Here is a 21,483-nt window from a genome sequence, read left to right as displayed (position 1 = left end):
TGCGCCTTAAAACCTACCTCTTTGACCAAGCTTGTCGTCACCTGCCCTAATATCTGTGGCTCACTGTCAAATTTTGATTTATAACACTCCTGTGAAGCACCTTGGGACGTTTTACTACGTTAAAGGTGCTGTATAAATACAAGTTGTTGTTGTAGTAAGAAAAGGTGGCCGAGATATACACTGCTGATTCATTGCCCCCAAAAAACTACTGCTACAATTCCCTTCTGTTCCTGAGGGAGAAAAGAATTTCTGTTTAATTGTCATTGAGGCCTGTTTAGGCCAAGCCACAAGCACTGGTAGCTTTTAAGGCTCCAAAAGACAAACGTTGTGCTCTTTGCTCAGAGCTTCAGGTAAAAAAAATTTAAGGGCCATCTTGCAGACTTCTGGACCACAGAAAATAATGGGGTTTCTGTGAGGTCTCCCTATGTTACTCTGCTATCAGGATAAAGGGTGGCACTATGAGCTGCTGTACGTTATTCCTAAGGCAGATACAACACTGAGGAGGCCATTTTGTGTGCTGCTATTGAAGGTTGTTATTTCTTTGGTAATTTGGGAGGATTGGCTCAGGACTTTTGTTGCTACTTTTACTCAGCTCTGCTTAAAATACTGCTTTACACTCTAGATGCGGATTTCTCAGTGGGAGTACATTTACTTTAATATTATGAAGAGGAAGAAAAAGACATGGAGAGGCTAGGTTGGAGATGCTTAGAGTGAGGCATCATCGATGGTATCTATTCCCTACACATAGACAGTCACACACCAGGGTGTAAATGCCAAGCATGTCTTACTTAGTCATTCCCATAGCATGAGGAGGGTGCACAAGAAGTGGAACAGGAAAGCCGGAAGTCAACCAACAGAGCAAGGAGCGCACAACTGATAGTCCAGAACCTATGATAAATAAAGGCTGACACACTGAATAAGGTCACTTTGCTCGTGCACTGCCTCCACATGAGGTCAATGTTCCCGAATCATCATTCTGTTGAAGACTAGGCTTTGAGAAGTAACAGCACACTCTCTCTTCCACTTGAAGGATTCGAAAATCTTTTAATTACTGGGGTATCTCTAGCTGGACGGTGAAGTCTGTGCAACAGCGGGACCACGTGACATCGGCAGGCAACAGGGCAAAGGGGCAAGGCTTTTCTTTCAACACCTCAGACCGGTGAGCATTATACTTCTGACCCATCGCAAGGTAATCTAGCTAGGTGTAGAGGGTGGGAGTTAAGGGGATTGCTGAATTGTCATTTTAGCCATTTTCCCTCGATGTGCCGTTTCTCCTCCCCTGTTAAGTGTAAGTGTACTGCATTCATATCATCCTATTGTATAGTATTGTTATCTTACTTTCTCTGTTAATAAATTTTGGTTTTCTTTGTACCAAACCACTGGTCTGCTCGTTTGTCTATATCGCTATCTGCCATTAAGTCCGGGGACCAGAACTAAGGGGTGAGCGATCCGAACCGCTCAGAGATAAGGCAGCCGGAGACATAACCGACTGGCCAAAGCAAGTAGCAGAACCCCCTACCCACTCCCAGGCCCTCATTCTTACTCGTGTTCAGTGGCTCAAGCATTGACAAGAGTTGGTGAGGACATGGCAGCAGCTGCAGATCTGGAAGTGCCCAGGCAGTCATTGTTGTGGCTGGCCTCTTCCTCCAATGCACCCACTGCGATGTGAAAGACAGAAGAGCTTGTTTAGCTATTCATACAGTGACATTCACCCATCAAGAATTAGCAGGTGACTGCAAGGGCATTGGAATACTTTTGAGAAATCACATGAAGTTGGAACTACATATGATGATCCTTGCCCAGCCTTGTTCTCTCCTACAGGTTCTCCTGTACATATGCTTATTAAGTCTAACACCATCTCTTCCTGTGAACTCAGGATTTCAGTGATGGTGGTCCTCCCCTTTTGTGGCACTGGTTGGATGGTGTTTTTCCTTTGAAAGAAGAGAAGACAATGTTACAGGCCTGTGAGTGTCATGGAAACTTCCCTTTTGAGGTTCTGCACACCATGAAGATGAGAATTGAAGGTGCCTTGCCCCTTTAAATGAAATGTCCCTGAAATCTAGCAGAAATACTTGTGACAGGTAAAGTGATGTGAGAGTGGTTTTGGGTAAAGAAGGTGCTCTAGTGTTTCGAGAGGTTGTCCTTTGTAGAAGGGTCAGTTTGGTGTCAGCCATGGCTCAGTGGTAGCACTCACCACTGAGTCAGAAGGTTGTGGGATCAAGTCCCAATTAACCAACACCCAAAAAAAAACAGTATCTCATTGCTGTTTGTGGGATTTTGCCCATGAAATAGTGTGAGTACCGAGCAGGGCTGGCCTTATGGGGAGGGTGGGCACCGTGGTCAAGAGTAAGCAAATGAGCGACGGCTGGAGGTGGGCTTGGTGCGAGCCAGGAGGCAGAGCAGAGTCCGGCCACCACATATGCAGCACAGAATGGGCTGGCTGTCTCACCTAGGAGGGGAGCGCACATGGAGGAGCGCTGAGATTGGCACAAAGATCGCCAGGTAGACCCGCATTTACCAAGGCTGGTGGTGGTCGGCAAAAAATTGATCAATGATCATGTGGCACACCCATCTCACTGATATCTGTACATAAATACCTGTTTTCTTAAAAGCATTATTAAAACACTCTTTACATGTAGCACTTTCATATTATGAGTATTATAATTTAGATGGAGGGTCCGTGATTACTAATCCATTTGAAAAGGGGTCCGTCAACCAAGTGAAGGGATAATTACTAGTCCTAGCCCCTTTAGGGCTACCCCAGATCAGGCGTATTCCTCAGACGTTCACTTTCAACTAAAGTTTGAGGTAGCCGAATCCTAAAGACGCTTAATTGGGTCTAAAGGTCCAGACTATCTCTCCCTAAAGGAAAGGAACAACCTGAAAATTTTACCGTCCTCCAGATAGCAATTTTAATAAGTTTAGCTAGACTGTAACGTTCCGGATATTATGAGGGTCTGGAAAACTCCCCCAGAATTCTGCAACTCCTCACCAAAGAGTGCCCAGAAATTCAGGTCGGGGGCTTCCTGCGGGTGTAAGCCCCCGACCTGCACTTACCTAGTGCACCGGCCGTTGAGCTGTGGGCCCCAGTGGAATTCCGATCCTGGGCCTGCTCCAGCTGCCGGCGCACAGTGCTTGCGTATCCCAGGGGCGCAGTTAGTTCGATGCGTCCCCTGGGATCACGTGGGCCATGGAGAGCCAATCGGAGCAGGGAATGCTCCATTCATAAGTTTGACAGACCTGTCAAAACTTATAAATACTATGGGCCCCAAAACATCACTAAATCTTCAAATAAATTTTTTTAAATCACATTTTTAAAATAAACTATAAATTACATGAAATAACTATTTTAAACAATAATTTAAATTTTTGAAAAAATAATTTTATTTTCTAACGGGGCTAAAAATAAACTTACCTTTCTTTAAAGTATTTAAAAATAATAAACCTGTGGAAAAAATGTTATAATTTTAATTAAGGGTCCGTGATTACTAATCCATTTGAAAAGGGGTCCATCAACCAAGTGAAGGGATAATTACTAGTCCTAGCCCCTTTAGGGCTACCCCAGATCAGGCGTATTCCTCAGACGTTCACTTTCAACTAAAGTTTGCGGTAGCCGAATTCTAAAGACGCTTAATTGGGTCTAAAGGTCCAGACTATCTCTCCCTAAAGGAAAGGAACAACTTGAAAATTTTACTGTCCTCCAGATAGCAATTTTAATAAGTTTAGCTAGACTGTAACATTCCGGATATTATGAGGGTCCGGAAAACTCCCCCAGAATTCTGCAACTCCTCACCAAAGAGTGTACAGAAATTGAGTTCGCGAGTTTGATACAGAAGTCTTATGTGAGACAATTCTAAAAATATATAGATTTATTAAAGAACCGACATGTAATTTACAGTTGGTGAGTCAATCGCAACATTAACAGTTCCAAAAAGAGAAAGCTTACAATTCTAATATCAGAGAACCTTACTCTCAAATCTTAACTTCGCTACAGTTTTACTGTTCTTAGTTTTCTACAGGATATCCACCAAAATCAAATACCTTTGATTCCCCGAAATACAAAGAGTTGGAGACTTACAGAGCTGCCTCTGAAGCCGAGAATCGCTTTGCCCGATTACAGCAAGTCTACTATCCCATTTGAGAGTTCAATATTTATACCCTTTTCCAGTGATATTCCTTTAAGGTTTTCTGCTGATGTAAGCTAATTATCTCTAGTAATTTTTCTGCTGACCCCTGCAATTCTTACAGTCACCTCAGCTGGTAGCATTACAGAAATATGTCTCTTCTCTAAGTGTTCTAAGTTTACCATAAAAAATGGTGTAACGGCAGGTGTGTTTTTCTTGATGTCATTTTTACGAAGGCAGATGTTTCTTACTTTTATGTAAATTAGAACACCTTGTACAGGGTAAACCATTGTTTTGTTCCCAAAGGTTCAGCCTACCGGAGCCTTTAACCTTCTTTCAATAAGGTTATTGATTCAGTGTCAACAACCATCTTATCTCAATAGCCAGAATGCTTTCACAGCTTTTTCATCGTTAGGTTTCTAGATTTCCAAACCCAGTTTGTCATGTTTTAATAAGGCTAGAATTCTTTCATAGAATGGTGTCTTTTTCTAAATAGGTTATATGGCTTATTCCTTCACACAAGGTTTGAGAACCACTGCCCTACAGTACAACGGTGAGTATACTTCAAAACAGTACTTCAGTAATGCCAACTCTTGTGAATTAATCGCGAGACACGCGATTTTTAATAAAAAATTGTTCCAACTCGCGATCTCACGAGTCAACTGTAAAAAGTCATGATTTTCCTTTTGGAGCAAAGGGAGGATTTCGAACCGCGCAGCCTCTCCCTGGGGCTTGCGCTGAGTGTGAAGTGACATCTGGGACCCTGGAATATACCGGGGAGGAGAGACCACTGCAGAGCCTATTATATCATTTAATTTTCAATGATATCCTGGCTGGATTAATGCAAGGGTTGAAAGTATTTCTAGCTGACTCTGCCTGTATTATAACATGGGATAAATGAGTCAGGTGGACTGGAATAAATTTGCTGTCTGATTTGTCTGCACAAATTGCAAGGAATTCTTTTGATTTAAATGGTCTTTTATCAAACTCACGTCAATTCACAGGACCGGGCTCCATATCAGGGAGTTAAAAAAATACTTTGACATGCTTTTGGTCAAACTCATTTATAATCTAAAAGCAAAAGTAATTTAAAAAAATTGTGTTTTTAATCATGTGAAGTAAAGTGCTGATCTGTAGCAGCTGTGACAGAGCAGGATCAGCAAAGCCATCTCTTGCGAATTAATCATGAGACATGTGATTTTTAATGAAAATTTACCCCAACTCGAGAAGGGTGGTGATAATGGGTGGGTTTAAAAACAATTTTTTGTAAAGCATTTTCAGATGCAGTAATATCATTTTTGTAAAGAGCGGTGACCTAAGCCACTAATGAGGTTTATAAACCAAAAATTACCAACTCAGAATTTCTTACCAAATCTCCTGATTTTTAAGAGTTTGTCTCATAATTGATGAGAGGTGGGGTTGGCATTGTTGGTACTTCACTGGCTGTAAAGCGCTTTGGATGTCCTGAGGCTGCAAAAGGTGCGATATAAATAAGAACATAAGAAATTAGGAGCAGGAGTAGGCCATATGGCCTCTCGAGCCTGCTCCGCCATTCAATAAGATCATGGCTGATCATGGCCCTCAACTCCACTTTCCCGCCCAATCTCCATATCCCTTGATTCCCCATGAGTCCAAAAATCTATCCATCTTAGCCTTGAATATACTCAAAGACTCAGCATTCACAGCCCTCTGGGGCAGAGAATTCTAAAGATTCACAACCCTCTGAGTGAAGAAATTCCTCCTCATCTCAGTCTTAAATGGCCTACCCCTTATCCTGAGACTATGCCCCCTAGTTCTAGACTCTCCAGCCAGGGGAAACAACCTCTCAGCATCTACCCTGCCAATCCCCTTCAGAATCTTGTATGTTTCAATGAGATAACCTCTCATTCTTCTAAACTCCAGAGAGTACAGGCCCATTCTACACAATCTCTCATCACAGGACAGCCCTCTCATCCCAGGAATCAATCTAGTGAACCTTCGTTGTACTGCCTCCAAGGCAAGAATATCCTTCCTTCGATAAGACCAGAACTGTGCACTGTACTCCAGGTGTGGTCTCACCGAGGCCCTGTACAATTGTAGCAAGACTTCCTTACTGTTATACTCCAACCCTCTTGCAATAAAGGCCAACATGCCATTTGCCTTCCTTATTGCTTGCTGTAGCTGCATGCTAGCTTTCTGTGTTTCTTGCATGAGAACACCCAAATCTCTCTGAACACCAACATTTGAAAGTTTCTCACCATTTAAAAAATATTGTTCTATTCTTCCTACCAAAGTGAATAACCTCACATTTCCCTACATTATACTCCATCTGCCACCTTACTGCAGGTTCTTCCTTTCTCAGTGAGGTTTCCTGACATCCAGGTGCTGAAGAACAGCATGGTAGGTAAGTGATGTGCATTGGCCCCAGTGCCTTGACTTATCTCAGCCCACTCCCCTCCCATGACAAAACTAGAGGAGATTAATATAAGATAGTCACCAAGAAATCAAACGGGGAATTCAGAAGAAACTTCTTTACCTAGAGAGTGGTGAGAATGTGGAACTCGCTACCACTGGGAGTGGTTGAGGCGAATAGTATGGATGCATTTAAGGGATGGTTAGACAAGCCTATGAGGGAGAAGGAATAGAGGGTTATGCTGATAGAGTTAGATGAGGAAAGACAGGAAGAGGCTCGATTAGAGCATAAACACCAGCATGGATAGGTTGGGCCGAAAGGCCTGTTTATGCGTCGTATATCCTGTGTAATTGTGAGGAGCCAACACAACAGAATTGGTGCAATATCCAAGACCTGGAGAAAGTGTTGGGATCCACAGTGATGGGCCACTATGACGAGTAAACCCCGCCCCTTTGCCTGTCGCGCTGGCCCCGCCCCCTCAGCGCGCGCCGGTCTCACTCGCCGCTGCCCGTGCGGTGACCGCTCGCTCTGCTCACCGGCCGTTGGGTTTTTGTGTGTCTGTGTACCAGCGGTCCGACCGCGAGTCATGTCGCGCTCGGTGATTGAGCGCTGCCTGGCGCTGCTGCTGCGCGCCGCCTCGCGGGTCCTGCTCGTCCTACTCTCGCTCTTCCAGCCCTCCCACCCCCGGGATTGGCGGCCGGTGTCGCCGGCCGTGCGGCCGCTCCTCCTGCTCTCCGGGGTGGAGCTGGCCCGCAGAATTCGGCAGAGACAGGTACAGAAGGAGCCTCATCCCAGGTTTGAGGGGCGGGGGAGAGTGGGGCGGGGGAGAGTACGGGCGGCCGGCACTCTGCGGCCATATTATGGTGCCTGCGTGAGATAACAGACAAGATGTCCCAAAGCGGAAATCAATATCCATGACCAACAAAACTGGCCTTTCTTGCAAATTGCAGAAATGCGCATCTAAATACTGAGTTACAAGGTCAGCGTTTGCCCAGATGCGGCTAGCTTTCCTGTTTACTAAATTAGTGTCTCAGTCGCTTCAGCCAACCTAGAGGATGTTGTCAGCCTGGCTAGGTGGGTAGCACTCTGGCCTCTCTAACCCAAAGGTTGTAGGTTGGACCAGGACTTGCTGAAAAAATTAACTGCATGTGAACGACACGGGGCGTTTGTCCGCAGATTCCTTGCGAATCGCCGCAATTTGCTGGACGATTTGTGCCGTTCGCTTCGCGAAAATGGCATTTCCCCCTTCACCTCCCTGTGAGTTTCATGAAGTTGCTGTATTTGCACATTAAACTCGCCACAGAAAGAAAATTTGCACTTATATAGCGCCTTTAATATAGTAAAATGTGCCACTGCACTTCACAGGATGTTACAGAGGTGGAAATGGGCGGTCTTGGGGATGTGAGGTAGGAAGCTCATTTTGTGATCAAATATAACACCTAGGTTGTGAACAGATGGGTCAGCCTCAGACAGTTGCCAGAGAAAAGCATGGAATCGGTGGTAAGGGGATGGAGTTTGTGACGCGGACCGAAGACAATGGCACAGGTCTTCCCGACATTTAATTGGAGGAAATTTCTGCTTACCCAGTGCTGAATGTCGGACAAGTAGTCTGACTATTTAGAGACAGTGGAGGGGTTGAGAGAGGTAGAGTTAAGTACTGTTAGTGTACATGTGAAAACTCGCACTGCGTCGGTGGGTGATGTCACCGAGTGGCAGCATGTAGATGAGAAATAGGAGGGTACCAAGGATAGATCCTTGGGAGACACCAGAGGTAACAGTACGGAAGCGGGAAGAGAAGCCATTGCAGGTGATTCTCTGACTACGGCTAGAAAGATAGGAATGGGACCAGGTGAGTCCAGTCCCATCCAGCTGGACGACGGAGGAGAGGCATTGGAGGATGGAGTGGTCAACCGTGTCAAAGACAGCAGACAGGTTGCGAAGGATGAGGAGGGATACTTTACCTTTGTCACAGTCACAAAGGATGTCATTTGTGACCTTCGTAAGAACCGTTTCGGTACTGTGGCGGGGGCGTAAACCTGATTGGAGAGATTCAAACAAGGAGTTCCAGGAAAGCTGGGCACTGATTTAGGAGGCCACAACACGTTCAAGGACTTTGGAGAGGAAAGGGAAGTTGGAGATAGGGTGATAGTTTGCAAGAACAGAAGGGTCAAGGTTTTTTTTTGAGGAGGAGATGATGTCAGCAGATTTGAAGGCGAGGGGAACAGCACCTGAGGAGAGAACTGTTAACAATATCGGCTAATATGGGAACCAGGAATGGAAGGTGGATGGTCAACAGGACCTGATAATGCTTTATATGATTGAGCCATATCTGGTAATGGACGGTTAAACCAGTTGTCTGCCGAAGACGTTCATGTCTGCGTCCCTCGGACTTAAGGGAGCGGAGGTAAGTGGTATACCGGGGGTATAACTAGGGTGAGAGAGTATAATAGTTTTAGTGGGGACTGGGGCATCAAAGGTGGTGGAGAGGATGTGATTTAGCAAATCAGTAGCTGCAGAAATGTCATGAAGAATTGTAGGCCAAAGGTTATTTAGTTGGGAATGTGAAAGTGCTGTGGTAAGGGACTTGAGGGAGACAGAAAGAAGTGGGGTTGGGAGGAGGAAGGGGAATATGGGTAGAGTGTGACATAAGTTTAACTCACATTATACTCATCACGGAAAGTTAAGTCTCGTCATTAATAGCGGAAGTACCCTTTTAATGATGTGATAATTTTTAATGACTGCCAACTCTGGCCCAGGAAGTGAAGTTATAAGTGTGGAGTCTCATTCCTTCATGCTGTGAATTGTTGGAGATTTAAAAAATGTCAGATTATTTTTTTTCTTTTCCTTTCTGTCTCTTTTTCTCTTTCTCTTAATCCAATTTTTCTGTCCCTCTGTTTACTTCTGTTTCTGTACCTGATTTGACATTGAATCCACCCACTCTAATACATCCTCCTTCTCAGTCCTTCCTTTGTATTTTTGTCAATCCATATATTTTATTGGCCAAGGTCCTGTTGTTCACCAGGGTCCCAGGGCCCTTGCCGTGCTGTTAGCAGCTCACACTTCTAGCAACTTACAGGACAAGACATTTTTGAGCTGAAAGGTGCAGGAGAAAGTCTAATTAACTGGGTGAGATGCCCTGCTCCAGCAAATTCCGGCCCTAGAGCTCAAAATCAAGGCTGACAAGGCAGTGCTGCACTGTCGGAGGTGCTGTCTTTCGGATGAGTCGTTAAACCAATGCCCCGTCTGTCCCCAAAGATCCCATTTCATTATTCGAATAACAGGAGAGTTCTCCCTGGTGTCCTGATCAAAATTTATCCCTCAAAACAGATTATCTGGCTATTTCATTGCTGTTTATGGGACCTTGCTGTGTGCAAATTAGCGGCCACACTCCTGAGATTTTAGTACATAATCTCAGATGTTGCAACAATAGTGACTACATTTCAAAAGGACCTAATTGACGAGAAAGCACTTTGGGACGTCCTGAGCACGTGAAAGGCTGTATATAATTACAAGTTTGTTCTTTATGGGCGTATGATCATAATTTGATGTCAGTATTTCTTTTGAAACTGGCCAAAATGTAGTTTTATTATTTTAGTTTTAATATTTATGTTTTGTTTTGTACATTAAAGTCATGGAAACTATTGGTGAGATTTAGGACCCATAAGAGCGAGGCTGATCGCAGTCAGCCCATTTAATAAAGCTGTGCTTATTATTTTTTTTTTTAATAAGAGTTGCACATCTTTAAACCAAAAGTGGAAGATGCATTTATTTATAGTTACTTTTGTGTAAGCGAGCATGTGTTGAGTTCTCAAACAGAAAAAGAAAACCGCTGGAAACACTCAGCAGGTCAATCAGCGTCTATGATGAGAACAGATGAAGTTAACATTTCAGGTGTGGCCCTTTCCTCTGGGTTTACTCGTCCTTTCCATAGATGTGGAATGCTTTTGAGTGTTTCCAGCATTTTCTGGGTTTTTTTCCAGGTGTCTTGCATCTGCAGTTTTGTTTTGCTTGGAGCTCTCTCCATTCATGCTCCTAAAGCTTATCATTGTAATTTAGGGATGCTGTCTACTGATTTTGGTTTCAGGCTGGTTGTGGGGCTGGTCCTGTCACCTGGCCCCAGCTTGGGATGGCGCCTTTAATTAACAGCTCAGTCTGACCTTTGTGAAAGAGTCGGGGTCATTGATTGGATGGAGTCCTTGTTGATGGGAGTTTGATGGCCAGACTCTTTGAATAGAATCAATAGAAATTGTTCAACCAGAGGGCTCCATGTTTATTAATAGTTTCAGTGCCAACCTAAGGTTAGGCTAAAATAACAACAGAAAACACTGGAAACACTCAGCAGGCCAGGCAGCATCCGTGGAGAGAGAAACTTCATCTGTTCTTGCCATAGATGCTGTCTGGGCTGCTGAGTGTTTCCAGCATTTTCTATTGTTTCAGATTTCCAGCATCTGCAGTATTTTGCTATTGTATGAGCGGTTAGGCTACTCTGAAATTAAAGCAAACTTCTGCTTAAAGTCTATGTTTAGAGAAGCAAGTTGCGTGTTTGTTGTTTTGTGTGTCCCGGAGGGTAGAGAAATACATATATCACTGCGAAACTGTTCCTTTTATCTTATTTGAATAAAACCATTTGTTAGTCCAAAGCCTGTGCCTCCATTTAGTAAGTGTATATCCAGTCTGGCTTTTTGAGGAGAGGAGGACCATGTGATCAGATCCCTGAGTGTGACTCTTATTTTCCTAGGGCAGGAAAGAGTGCACTCCAGATTGTAGAAGACGAGAGGTCCTCTTAAGGGAGCGACCTGTGACCCCCAAGAAAATATCTAGCATAAAAACCCAAAAACATGACCTTTGGGCTAACTAATTTACAAATTAATTTTGTTAATCCACTAAGGCACTTGATCCTCACCGATTTGGATCATTAATACTGCTGTTATATTGGCTTTTAACTCATGTGATTTATTACTACAGGTATTAATGCCAATTAATGTCAGTGAGTGTATGGCTTTGGCTGCCTTGCTATTCTATGGTACATACAGTGAAGTGGAGAATTAATATACTTGTATGGAATTATCTGCCACATATCATTGTTGAAGAAGAGTCCACAAATTCTTTTAAAATAGAATTAGGTAGTCATGAAAAAGAGGAATATTAAGAGTATGGAGTGTGTGTTTAGACTTGTGGTTTGTGGAGAAAACTCCTAGCAGAGACTTAATGGACCAAATGGCCTGTTTCTTTGCTGTAAAATTCTATGTCCTCCCCCTCCACCACAAGCAGGAAAAATAGTTGATCAAAATGTTTCTCTATATAGATCGGTTATAATTTCAGAATTTATGACATTGGTGAGAGTTAATGTCATGAACTTTATTTAACAAATCATCTCTTGTGTTTATCTTAGGTAAAGTGTGTAGATGTAATACAAGCATATATCAGCAGAATCAAAGATGTCAATCCTATAGTCAATGCTCTTGTTGCAGAGAGGTAAGAAGTTCATTTTGTGTACAATTTGCTAGAGATGACACAATGGCCCAGAAATTCGGGTCGGGGGCTTCCCGCGGGTGCAAGCCCCCGAAATGCACTTACCTTGCGCGCCGGCCGTTGAGCTCTGGGCCCCTGTGGAATCCCGATCCGGGGCCTGGTCCAGCTGCCGGCGCGCAGTGCTTGCGTATCCCAGGGGTGCAGCTAGTTCGATGCGTCCCCTGGGATCACGTGGGCCATGGGGAGCCAACCGGAGCAGGGAATGCTCCATTCATAAGTCTGACAGGAAGTGCTGTCAAGACTTATAAATACTACGGCCCCAAAACAGCACTAAATCTTCAAATAAATTTTTTTTTAATCACATTTTTTAAATAAACTATGAATTACATGAAATAACTATTTTAAACAATTTAAATTTTTTTAAATTTTCTAGCGGGGCTAAAAATAAACTTACCTTGCTTTAAAGTATTTACAGGTAGACTATCCTTTATCCGAACTTCTGAAAACCGAAAGTTTTTTCGTTCAGCATAAGTCGTGCGCACGACATGACCCGAGTGGCGCAAAACATGACAGGAGTGGTCCTCCAGGCCCAGAACAAGAATTCCTGCAGATTGTCGACACGCCGGCCTTTGCTCTCGATGTTAAGTGTGACTGAGGGAGCTCTGCCTTTCCCTGTGAGCAGGGCAGAGGGTCACAGAGTTCCCTCCTGGGTAGGAGATTGCAGGCCGAGCTGGGCAGTGTGAAGGAGGTACCGGGAGAGTGAACCCAACAATACAGCGGCCCGTCCGATATTATTTTTCACCACCCCCCCCCCGACCTGATTTGCGGGCCAGCTTAGCGTAGGAGTCAGCCGATATCTGGCTTTCCCACAACTGGCGGCGGCAGTCGAGCCCCAGACCCCCGCTAAGTCAAGGAATTCAGAGAAGCAGGAAGGGGAATGAGACACGGAACAGTCGCAAGAGGTAGCCTGAACTTTTAAAATTTATATTAAATACAAATACTAATTACCAAATTAATTTAATGTTCAGAGTTTCCCAGTCTGAAATACAGGTAGACTATCCTTTATCCGAAAACCTCGGGACCAGCCGTGTTTCGGTTTTCGGAGAATTTCGGATTTTGGAAGGTGGGTTGGCGGGGGGCCGGCGGGGGGTCGTGCGCCCGACCCCCCCCCCCCCCACGGACCCCGTCGGACCCCGACCCCCCCGCCGGCGCCGACCCCCCCGCCGGCCCGGACACCCGCCGACCCCCCCGCGGACCCCTGCCGGCGCGGACCCCCGCCGACCCCGACCCCCGCCGACTTACGGTCGGGTTCGGCGGGGGGGGTCGGGGCCGGCGGGGGACCGCGGAGGGTCGTGCGCACGACTTACGCTGACGCTCAGCGTAAGTCGGCGGGGGTCCGCGGGGGGGTCGGGGCCGGCGGGGGGGTCGCGCGCACGACTTACGCTGAACGAAAAAACTTTCGGTTTTTAGAGGGTTTCGGTTTTCGGAAGTTCGGATAAAGGGTAGTCTACCTGTAATACCTTCTGAAATCCGAAAATTTCCGAAAACCGAAACACAGCTGGTCCCAAGGTTTTTGGATAAGGGATAGTCAACCTGTATTTTAAAAATAATAAGCCTGTGGAAAAAATGTTTTAATTTTAATTAATTCATCACTTACCTTGTAAAAAGCAGGTCTTACGCCTGCTTTTTACATTTCTAACATCTGGAGACTTACCTTCCCGGGAAAACCTGTTTAAATTTTTTTAAAAAAAAACGAAGTTCGATGCGCACGCGCAGCCCCTCTTGCGCACGCATTCAACCTCTGAACCCCTTCGTTCAGAGGAACGGAAGTGCCGGTTTCCCGCGCATGCGCAGTGCATGCAGGAAACCGGCACTTCCATTGGGCCTACGGGTGAGTACCCCGTGCGTACTCACCCGTGGAGACCCAAGTTTCTGGGCCAATATTGTTATGCCTATGATCATAATCTGAATATCTTAAGTACAGCGCATCAATGGTAGAGATACTGCAATTAACCATGTAGGGGAGGAGAAAATCAGTTACTGCTTCTATGCCCTCTGCCAGAACTCACTTTGTGTGGAGATTGGATGATGACAAGGCCAGAGTTAGCTGTGATACCTCTTGCAAAGAAATAGCTTGCTGATGCTCACTGTTAAGGCTCACAGGAGGTGGCCACTTGGATCAGGTACTGATCCTCAGAAAAGGAGGGGAGAAAAATAGATCAAATAATACACCAGACCGGCTACTGTCTTGCCGCTCCCAGGCTCCATTTCTCTGCTCCCAGGCTCCATTTCTCCTCTCCCCACCCCCAACTAAGCTGCTCTCCTATCCCATGATGCTCTTCAGTGCTTTCAGATCTTGCCCCCTCCCTCTGAATGCTCTCAAAACTCAACCCCTTGAGAACTCAGACTATAGCCCCTCCACCCAAGTTCTTCCAGGGTCTAGCTAACACCCTTCCCAATGTTTCCAGGCTCCCTTACAAATTGGGACCCCGTGTAAAATGTGTACTTTATAATCGACTTTTGTATGGCTGTTCAAGGGTAAAATTACATATTGACTTGAACTGATGATGCATACATTAATCTCTCTCACTTTAAGGATTATATTTTGCCCCTAAGATTATTTTTCTCAAAGTTCTGTAAGGCAATGATTTTGACTTTCATGTCACAAAGCTTTAGCATTGTATTTTAATATCCTTCATTTTCCCAAAACCACATTGTGCTGTTCATTGCTACTCCAGGTTTGCAGCTGCCTTGAAAGAGGCCCAGCAGGTGGATAACAGGCTTGCTGAAGGGAGTGAAGATGAGAAATCACTGGAGGAGAGCGTTCCTTACCTCGGTGTTCCTTTCACAGTCAAAGAGGCATTTGCTTTAGAAGGTATGTCAGTACACTTGAATGGTCACCTGGGTTTCTTGTCAGTCATGATGCATATTTTCTTTTAGGTCAAGAAATCATGATCCCTTCATTTTATCCTCCACCTTGTAATCTGAGCTGGAATGTCACTCCCATTGTGAATACTCCGAGTGCTGCCCTTTTATATGGATTGAACCAAGTTATTCCATCAGATTCAACAGTATAGTCCACAATTCATTGGTAAAGAAGTCTAACCAGTGATTCGCCAGTGGAATGTGTACCCCATTGTTACCACCTCTATGATAGGAAGCCTGCCAGCTGTGCAAAAGGCCACTCTCCCATTCCATGACTGTTTGCTTAAAACAAGTACATAAAAATGTTATTTTGAGAAATCAGCATACTTTGACCCGACAACACCATTTGGACTTTACAGAGTTGGGTAATGCTGGTTTCGGCTGATCTGTCTTGGCTGGAATCCTAAACACACTCTGCTCTTTTCTTCCTCCTCCTGCACCCCCCTCCCACTTCCTTTTCCAGGACTCTCTCCTTCTCATCCTGAATACTGCTAGGAAAGTCTCTAGTTGTGTGTGGAGGATGCCAAATGAGAGAGAAAGAAAAATTACCTACCTTTGTGGATTCTTCAAGTAGACATCCATCATATACACTGCATCCACCAGGCTCTCTGCTATAGCGGGGAGGGTATTTGGTAGTGTTCTGCTTGTCTTTCTAAGTGTTTTAAGATGATGCTGCTATGTGGCGCAGGAGCATGCTACCATCTGGCATGATGTCAAGAGTTTCTTCAAAAAGATGTTATTGCTTTATTAAAAACAACTTGAAGGGAAGTCTAAAGAAGTTAACTTTTTTTAAATTTGGGAAAACAGACACCCTGCTATCTACACTGCAGTATTGTAATCATCAAAGCGGTGATCCGTCTAAACTTATGAAGTTTATAGGTGACTTACTGTTTTTATGTGATACTGTTTTGTGATATTAACTTACTTTACATGTTTTTGCCCCAGGTTCACCCAATTCATCTGGTCTTGTAAGCCGTAAGAATGTGATTGCCCTAACAGATGCTGCTGTTGTGACTAATCTCCGAAAAGCTGGTGCCATCCCATTAGGTGTTACAAACTGCAGTGAACTGTGTATGTGGTATGAATCTAGTAACAACTTGTACGGGACAACCAGAAACCCATACAATGTGGATCGCATTGCGGGTGGAAGCTCAGGTGAGCATTATCCAAATCCTAGTGACGAGCTCACAGAACAAAAAAAAACAGATTTGGCAGTTTCACTTAAGTGATCACGATGTCTGAAATGGAAATATCACACTAGTGCAATATACGCCAACATTTTCGCTAATATTATTGGCAAGAGGAATTTGGCAGAGTAGAGCAGAGGGTTTGGAACCTTCCATTGTGGGAACCCAACACTAATATTCTCACACTCCTGCAGACTGCTTGTCCTAAAACTTTGAAAAGACATAGTCAGTGACCCAAAGATAATCAGTGCTCTTAATGTAGAAAGTGTTTTTTTTTTACTAATAATGGCAACAGAATTATCATGCTTGAAATGCTAGAATTACAGATGCATGGTCAAAAAATTCAGATTTCTGGTTATGATTCCTCCTTGCAGACCCCCAAGTGTCTTATGATTTCCAATTTGAAAACATCTGAAATAGAGGGACCCTTACTCTGTATCAAACAATGTTAAGCCTGACCTGGGAGTCCCTGATGCAGACACTAGATGCCTGAAATTGGAAAGCTTTCTCAACACTAACATTCCTCACCTTGAACCCACATTCACAAACATAAAACAATGGTATAGTACGGTACTAAACATAACCTATCTAGAAGACTTAATGGGCATTTATGGATTGGATGGGGGAAGTGTGTTAAAAAAGCTATCTGACTAAGGTAAAAATTCCCCCCCCCCCCCCCCCCCCCCCCAAGGTGACAGTATTTCAAGTTTTCTTTTTCTTCTGTCCTATCTTGAAGGATGTAATTTATGCTGTTGCCTTTCTTTGTCCTATCTTATATAACAGCAATTTCACCATTTAGGGTGGGAAGGTGTTCTTAAACTCTGGTATATTTAAACTATAAGTAGAAAAAACGGTTCCATTTTGTTGTGGCTTTGTTGTGCAGGTGGCGAGGGGAGCATTATTGCTGCAGCGGGGTCAGTGATGGGCGTGGGCTCTGACATTGGCGGGAGTATTCGAATGCCTGCCTTCTTCAATGGCATTTTTGGACACAAGCCGACAACAGGTTAGAATTATCTCCAACTCTGCACTGGTTCTGTGGTGTACATCATATTGCAAGATTCTGCCTTCTAAATATGATACTGTGACTTATATGGTTTTGTGTTTGTTATGACTTAATTATTTTAGTGAAAGTTTAGATTTGAGGCACAACTGATTTATTAAGGCAGCTCTGTGTTCTGATGTACCACTTTAGTGCTTTCCTTTCTTTTTTGAATCATATAATTTAAAACTTCTTTGTCCCTTTAACTTGCCTGTTGGCTTTCTGTTATAGAGTTAGTAATACTTGCAAGCACTTGTCACACTTATTATTATTACAGACACCCTAGTCCACTCCTCTATCGCCCCCAACAGCCCTTCCCCTTCGCCTGGCACCTTCCCGTGCAAGCGCGGGAGATGTAACACCTGCCCCTATACCTCCCCCCTTCCCACTGTCCAGGGCCCCAAACACCCCTTCCAGGTAAAACAGCTATTTACTTGTACTTCTTGCAATCTAGTGTACTGTATTCGCTGCTCACAATGCGGTCTCCTCTACATTGGGGAGACCAAACGTAGATTGGGTGACCGCTTTGCGGAACACCTCCGTTCAGTCCGTAAGCGGTCACCCCGAGCTTCCGGTCGCCTGTCATTTTAATTCACCGCTCCATTCCCACTTGGACCTCGCTGTCCTTGGCCTCTTGCATTGTTCCACAGAAGCTCAACGTAAACTCGAGGAACAGCACCTCATCTTCCGATTAGGCACTTTGCAGCCTTCCGGACTCAATATCGAGTTCAACAATTTCAGATCATAACCTCGGCCCCTATTACATTTTTACTTATATATTTCTTTTCCACCCCTTTTGGGGTCTCTTTTTCCCCCCCCCCCCTCTTTTTTTCTCTCTCCCACATGGCAGCTGTCTTTCTGCCAGTACACTTCACACCTAATCTGAGCTGTCTTTTGTCTCCACTGTCCTATTACCATCTCGTCTGGTTTTGAATACCTCTACTTCTTTTGTTCTATCGTAGCCCTGCCTTCGATCTATTTTATTTCCTTTCCAGTTTTGAAAAAGGGTTTGCCCTGAAACGTTGACTCTAATTTCTCTCCACGGATGTTGCCTGGCCTGCTGAGTTTTTCCAGCATTTTCTGTTGTTAACTAAATTACATTTCCTGTTTAGCAGAGTTCAGGTTATTTTATTTTAAGTACAAGGGGCACTCAAACCCTGGTTCCCTACACAGGTACAAGTTACTATATTAGCCTATTTTTCCTGCCCCATTTCTAGCATAGGATCTTTAATTTTATAAATATACTTTTTTTCTAACATTGGGTGTCATAGGAATGGATGGGTGACTTCAAACTGGACCAAGTGGCTCTGGAAATACCCAACTTTACAAATCCATGCATTGGACTCGATGTAGATTTCGTAGCAGGAAACCTAGCATTGACCAAACAGTGAAGGAGTCTGTTTTTGAGGGTCCTATATATAGGATTACTAGCTGGGGAGCCCCGCGTTGCGAGGGCAATTTTGGGGCGCTTGGTCTCCCTGCCCCTGTGTGTCCCCCCTCTCCCTGTCATGTCATCTCCCTGTCCTATCCCTCCCTCCCCTCCCCTCCCCTCCCCTCCCCTCCCCTCCCTCCCCTCCCCTGTCTCCCTCCCCTCCCCTGTCTCCCCCACTCCCCTCTGTCCCTCTCTCTGGCCCCTCCCCCTGCCTAGCGCCTGAGGTCCGGAGCTGAGGTCCCCTGCGTATCGCGCGGCTGATGGACGGCCGCTGTGGGCGGGCGGGTGGCACATGCGCGGTCAGTGCGGGCGGCGCGAGCCCCCCGCGATTTCCCGAGGCTCCCCCCCCCCCCGCGATTTCCTGAGGCTCCCCCCCCCCCCCCCCCGCGCGATTTCCCGAGGCTCTTCCCCCCCCCCCCCCCTATTAAATTATTTAATTCCCTAACACATCATTAAAATATTTACCTTAGTTCCCTAACACACACAAAGTGTGGGGGAAAAAATTGTGAAAAATCAAGATGGCGTCCACTCACCTCGGTTCAGAAGGATAAGGCCTGCCCACACACGCACCGATTAGTCGACCGGTCAGGTCACCGAAGCGTAGGATTGGTCAATCGTCGAGTCACTCGACACTCAACTGTAGGAAGGAACCCGCTGTCCGATTGGTGGACCTCGACGTCACACGGTCGCTAATGAGATGCTAATGAGCGGAAGGCTGAACATTTTTGGGATACCGCGGGCGGGATTTTTGTCTGGCCGAAACGTAAATACGCCTATGACCGGTCCAGAATCGCAAGCTTTCTTTTGAGGCGACGCGCGCGTCGGTAAGCTCTGTAACTTTCAAACGTATAGAACACGGAGGGACAGACAGACATCGGGACAGACAGAAGAGCCGCTTTATATATATATAGATTATAAGAGTAACATCAAAAAAACCTGTCTCAGTCTGCATGCAGTTGCAGGCTCTGGCCACCAAGTGTTGCTGTAGAACATCCTTCAGTGTTTGAGCCAGTAGCCATCTTGGTAAAGATATTTTCCCTCGCTCCAGATCAAAGTACAGTAGCATTAATTAAGCAAATTCACAATCACCATTTATTTTTATGGGGAGTGCAGAGCTGTTATAATTGTTTCAATGAGGGTCTCTTTGGAGCGGTGCAAAAGTCCCAGGAAATTTATTATGATTAGAAGGCCTGTTAGGGGATACAAGTGTTGAGAATGGATTCCTCCCCTCCCCCCCCCCCCCCCCCCCCCCCACTTTTTGCACCCAGTGTCGGCATCAAGCACTCCAGCTCAAGTATAGTATACATTACTTGGAGGGTAAAGCTTCCTTTACAGTGCCCAGCATTGTGTTTTAACTCTGGCCGTGACAAATCAGCCCATGCAACACTTTCATTTCCCAGACAAACTGTATTGTTGTCTCTCAGGCTGCTACTTTAGTGCCGAATTATGAGAAGTTTTGTACTCTTCTGAAGCTGGATTCAAATTATTTTGACTCATTTCACTTTAGACCCATATGGGTTTTTGCGAGAGGAGGCAGTTTTATCCTATAACTCTGGATAGATTTCATAGAATCATAAAGTGGTTACAGGACGGAAGAAGGCCATTCGGCCCATCGAGCCCGTGCCAACTCTCAGCTAGTCCCACTCCACCTGCCCTTTCCCCGTAGCCCTGCAATTTTTTCCTTCAGATACTTATCCAACTCCCTTTTGAAAGATAAAATTGAGTCAGCCTCCACCACCCTTTCCGGCAGTGCATTCCAGACCATAACCATTCGCTGTGTAAAAAGTTTTTTCTTGCGTCTCCTTTGGTTCTTTTGCTAATCACCTTAAATCTGTGTCCTCTGGTTTTCGACCCTTCTGCCAATGGGAACAGTTTCTCTCTATCTACCTTGTCCAGACCCCTCATGATTTTGAACACCTCCATCAAATCTTCTCTCAATCTTCTCTGCTCCAAGGAGAACAATCCCAGCTTCTCCAGTCTATCCACATAACTGAAGTCCCTCATTCCTGGAATCATTCTCGTAAATCTTTTCTGCACCCTCTCTAAGGCCTTCACATCCTTCCTAAAGTGCGGTGCCCAGAATTGGACACAGTGGGGCTGAATCAGTGTTTTATACAGGTTCATCATCATTTCCACACTTTTGAACTCTATACCTCTATTCATGAAGCCCAGGATCCCGTAAGCCTTTTTAACTGCTTTCTCAACCTGCCCTGCCATCTTCAATGATTTATGCACACATACCCCGAGATCTCTCTGTTCATGCATCCCCTTCAGGATTGTACCATTTAGTTTGTATATCCTCTCCTCATTCTTTCTACCAAAATGTATCACTTCACATTTTTTCCTGCGTTAAATTTAATCTGCCACGTGTCCGCCCATTTCACCAGCCTGTTTGTCTTCCTGAAGTCGATCACTCTCCTCCTCACTGTTCACTAAACTTCCAAGTTTTGTGTCATCTACAAATTTTGAAGTTGTGCCCTGTACACCTACGTCCAAGTCATTAATATATATCAAGAAAAGCAGTGGTCCTAGAACCGACCCCTGGGGAACACCACTGTATACCTTCCTCCAGTCCGAAAAACAACCGTTCACCACTACTCTCTGTTTCCTGTCACTTAGCTAATTTTGTATGCAGGCTGCCACTGTCCCTTTTATTCCATGGGCTTCAATTTTGCTGGCAAGCCTATTATGTGGCATTTTGTCGGACGCCATTTGGAAATCCATGTACATTACGACAACGTCCGGTTTCAAAGGCAAAAGTGTAATTTTTAACCTACTGTACCATCCAGCCCCCAATATTAAATTCTGCATTTCATTTTTTTTTAAACGTGGCCAGCAAAGCTTCCTTGATTCCCCAAAAAATTATACTGCAGATCAAAATGCAAGAATCTGCTGGAAACCCATTCCCTCCT

At 45.0% G+C, this 21,483-nt stretch overlaps 1 protein-coding gene across 2 annotated transcripts in view; it reads left to right on the top strand.

Moving 5' to 3' along the window:
* The first annotated feature begins 6,974 nt into the window (after positions 1-6,974).
* faah2a (fatty acid amide hydrolase 2a) overlaps positions 6,975-21,483 on the top strand; it is a 51,572-nt gene continuing 37,063 nt past the window's right edge. Inside the window, exons 1-5 of one of the 2 annotated variants that reach the window (XM_085995821.1) lie at positions 6,975-7,288; positions 11,909-11,991; positions 14,727-14,863; positions 15,859-16,068; positions 16,984-17,103. In XM_085995821.1, the coding sequence (XP_085851947.1) occupies positions 7,103-7,288; positions 11,909-11,991; positions 14,727-14,863; positions 15,859-16,068; positions 16,984-17,103 (736 nt within the window). In that variant the 5' untranslated portion in view covers positions 6,975-7,102. The remainder of the gene's footprint in view (positions 7,289-11,908; positions 11,992-14,726; positions 14,864-15,858; positions 16,069-16,983; positions 17,104-21,483) is intronic. The other variant, XM_085995813.1, reaches the window with a different exon arrangement.

Source organism: Somniosus microcephalus, chromosome 1 (assembly GCF_052327205.1).
Source record: "Somniosus microcephalus isolate GS21.2 chromosome 1, FLI_Smic_1.0, whole genome shotgun sequence".
In the NCBI taxonomy this organism is placed as follows: Eukaryota; Metazoa; Chordata; class Chondrichthyes; order Squaliformes; family Somniosidae; genus Somniosus; species Somniosus microcephalus.
Note: the sequence above shows the minus strand (reverse complement) of the source record. Positions and strands in the feature narration are given on the sequence as shown.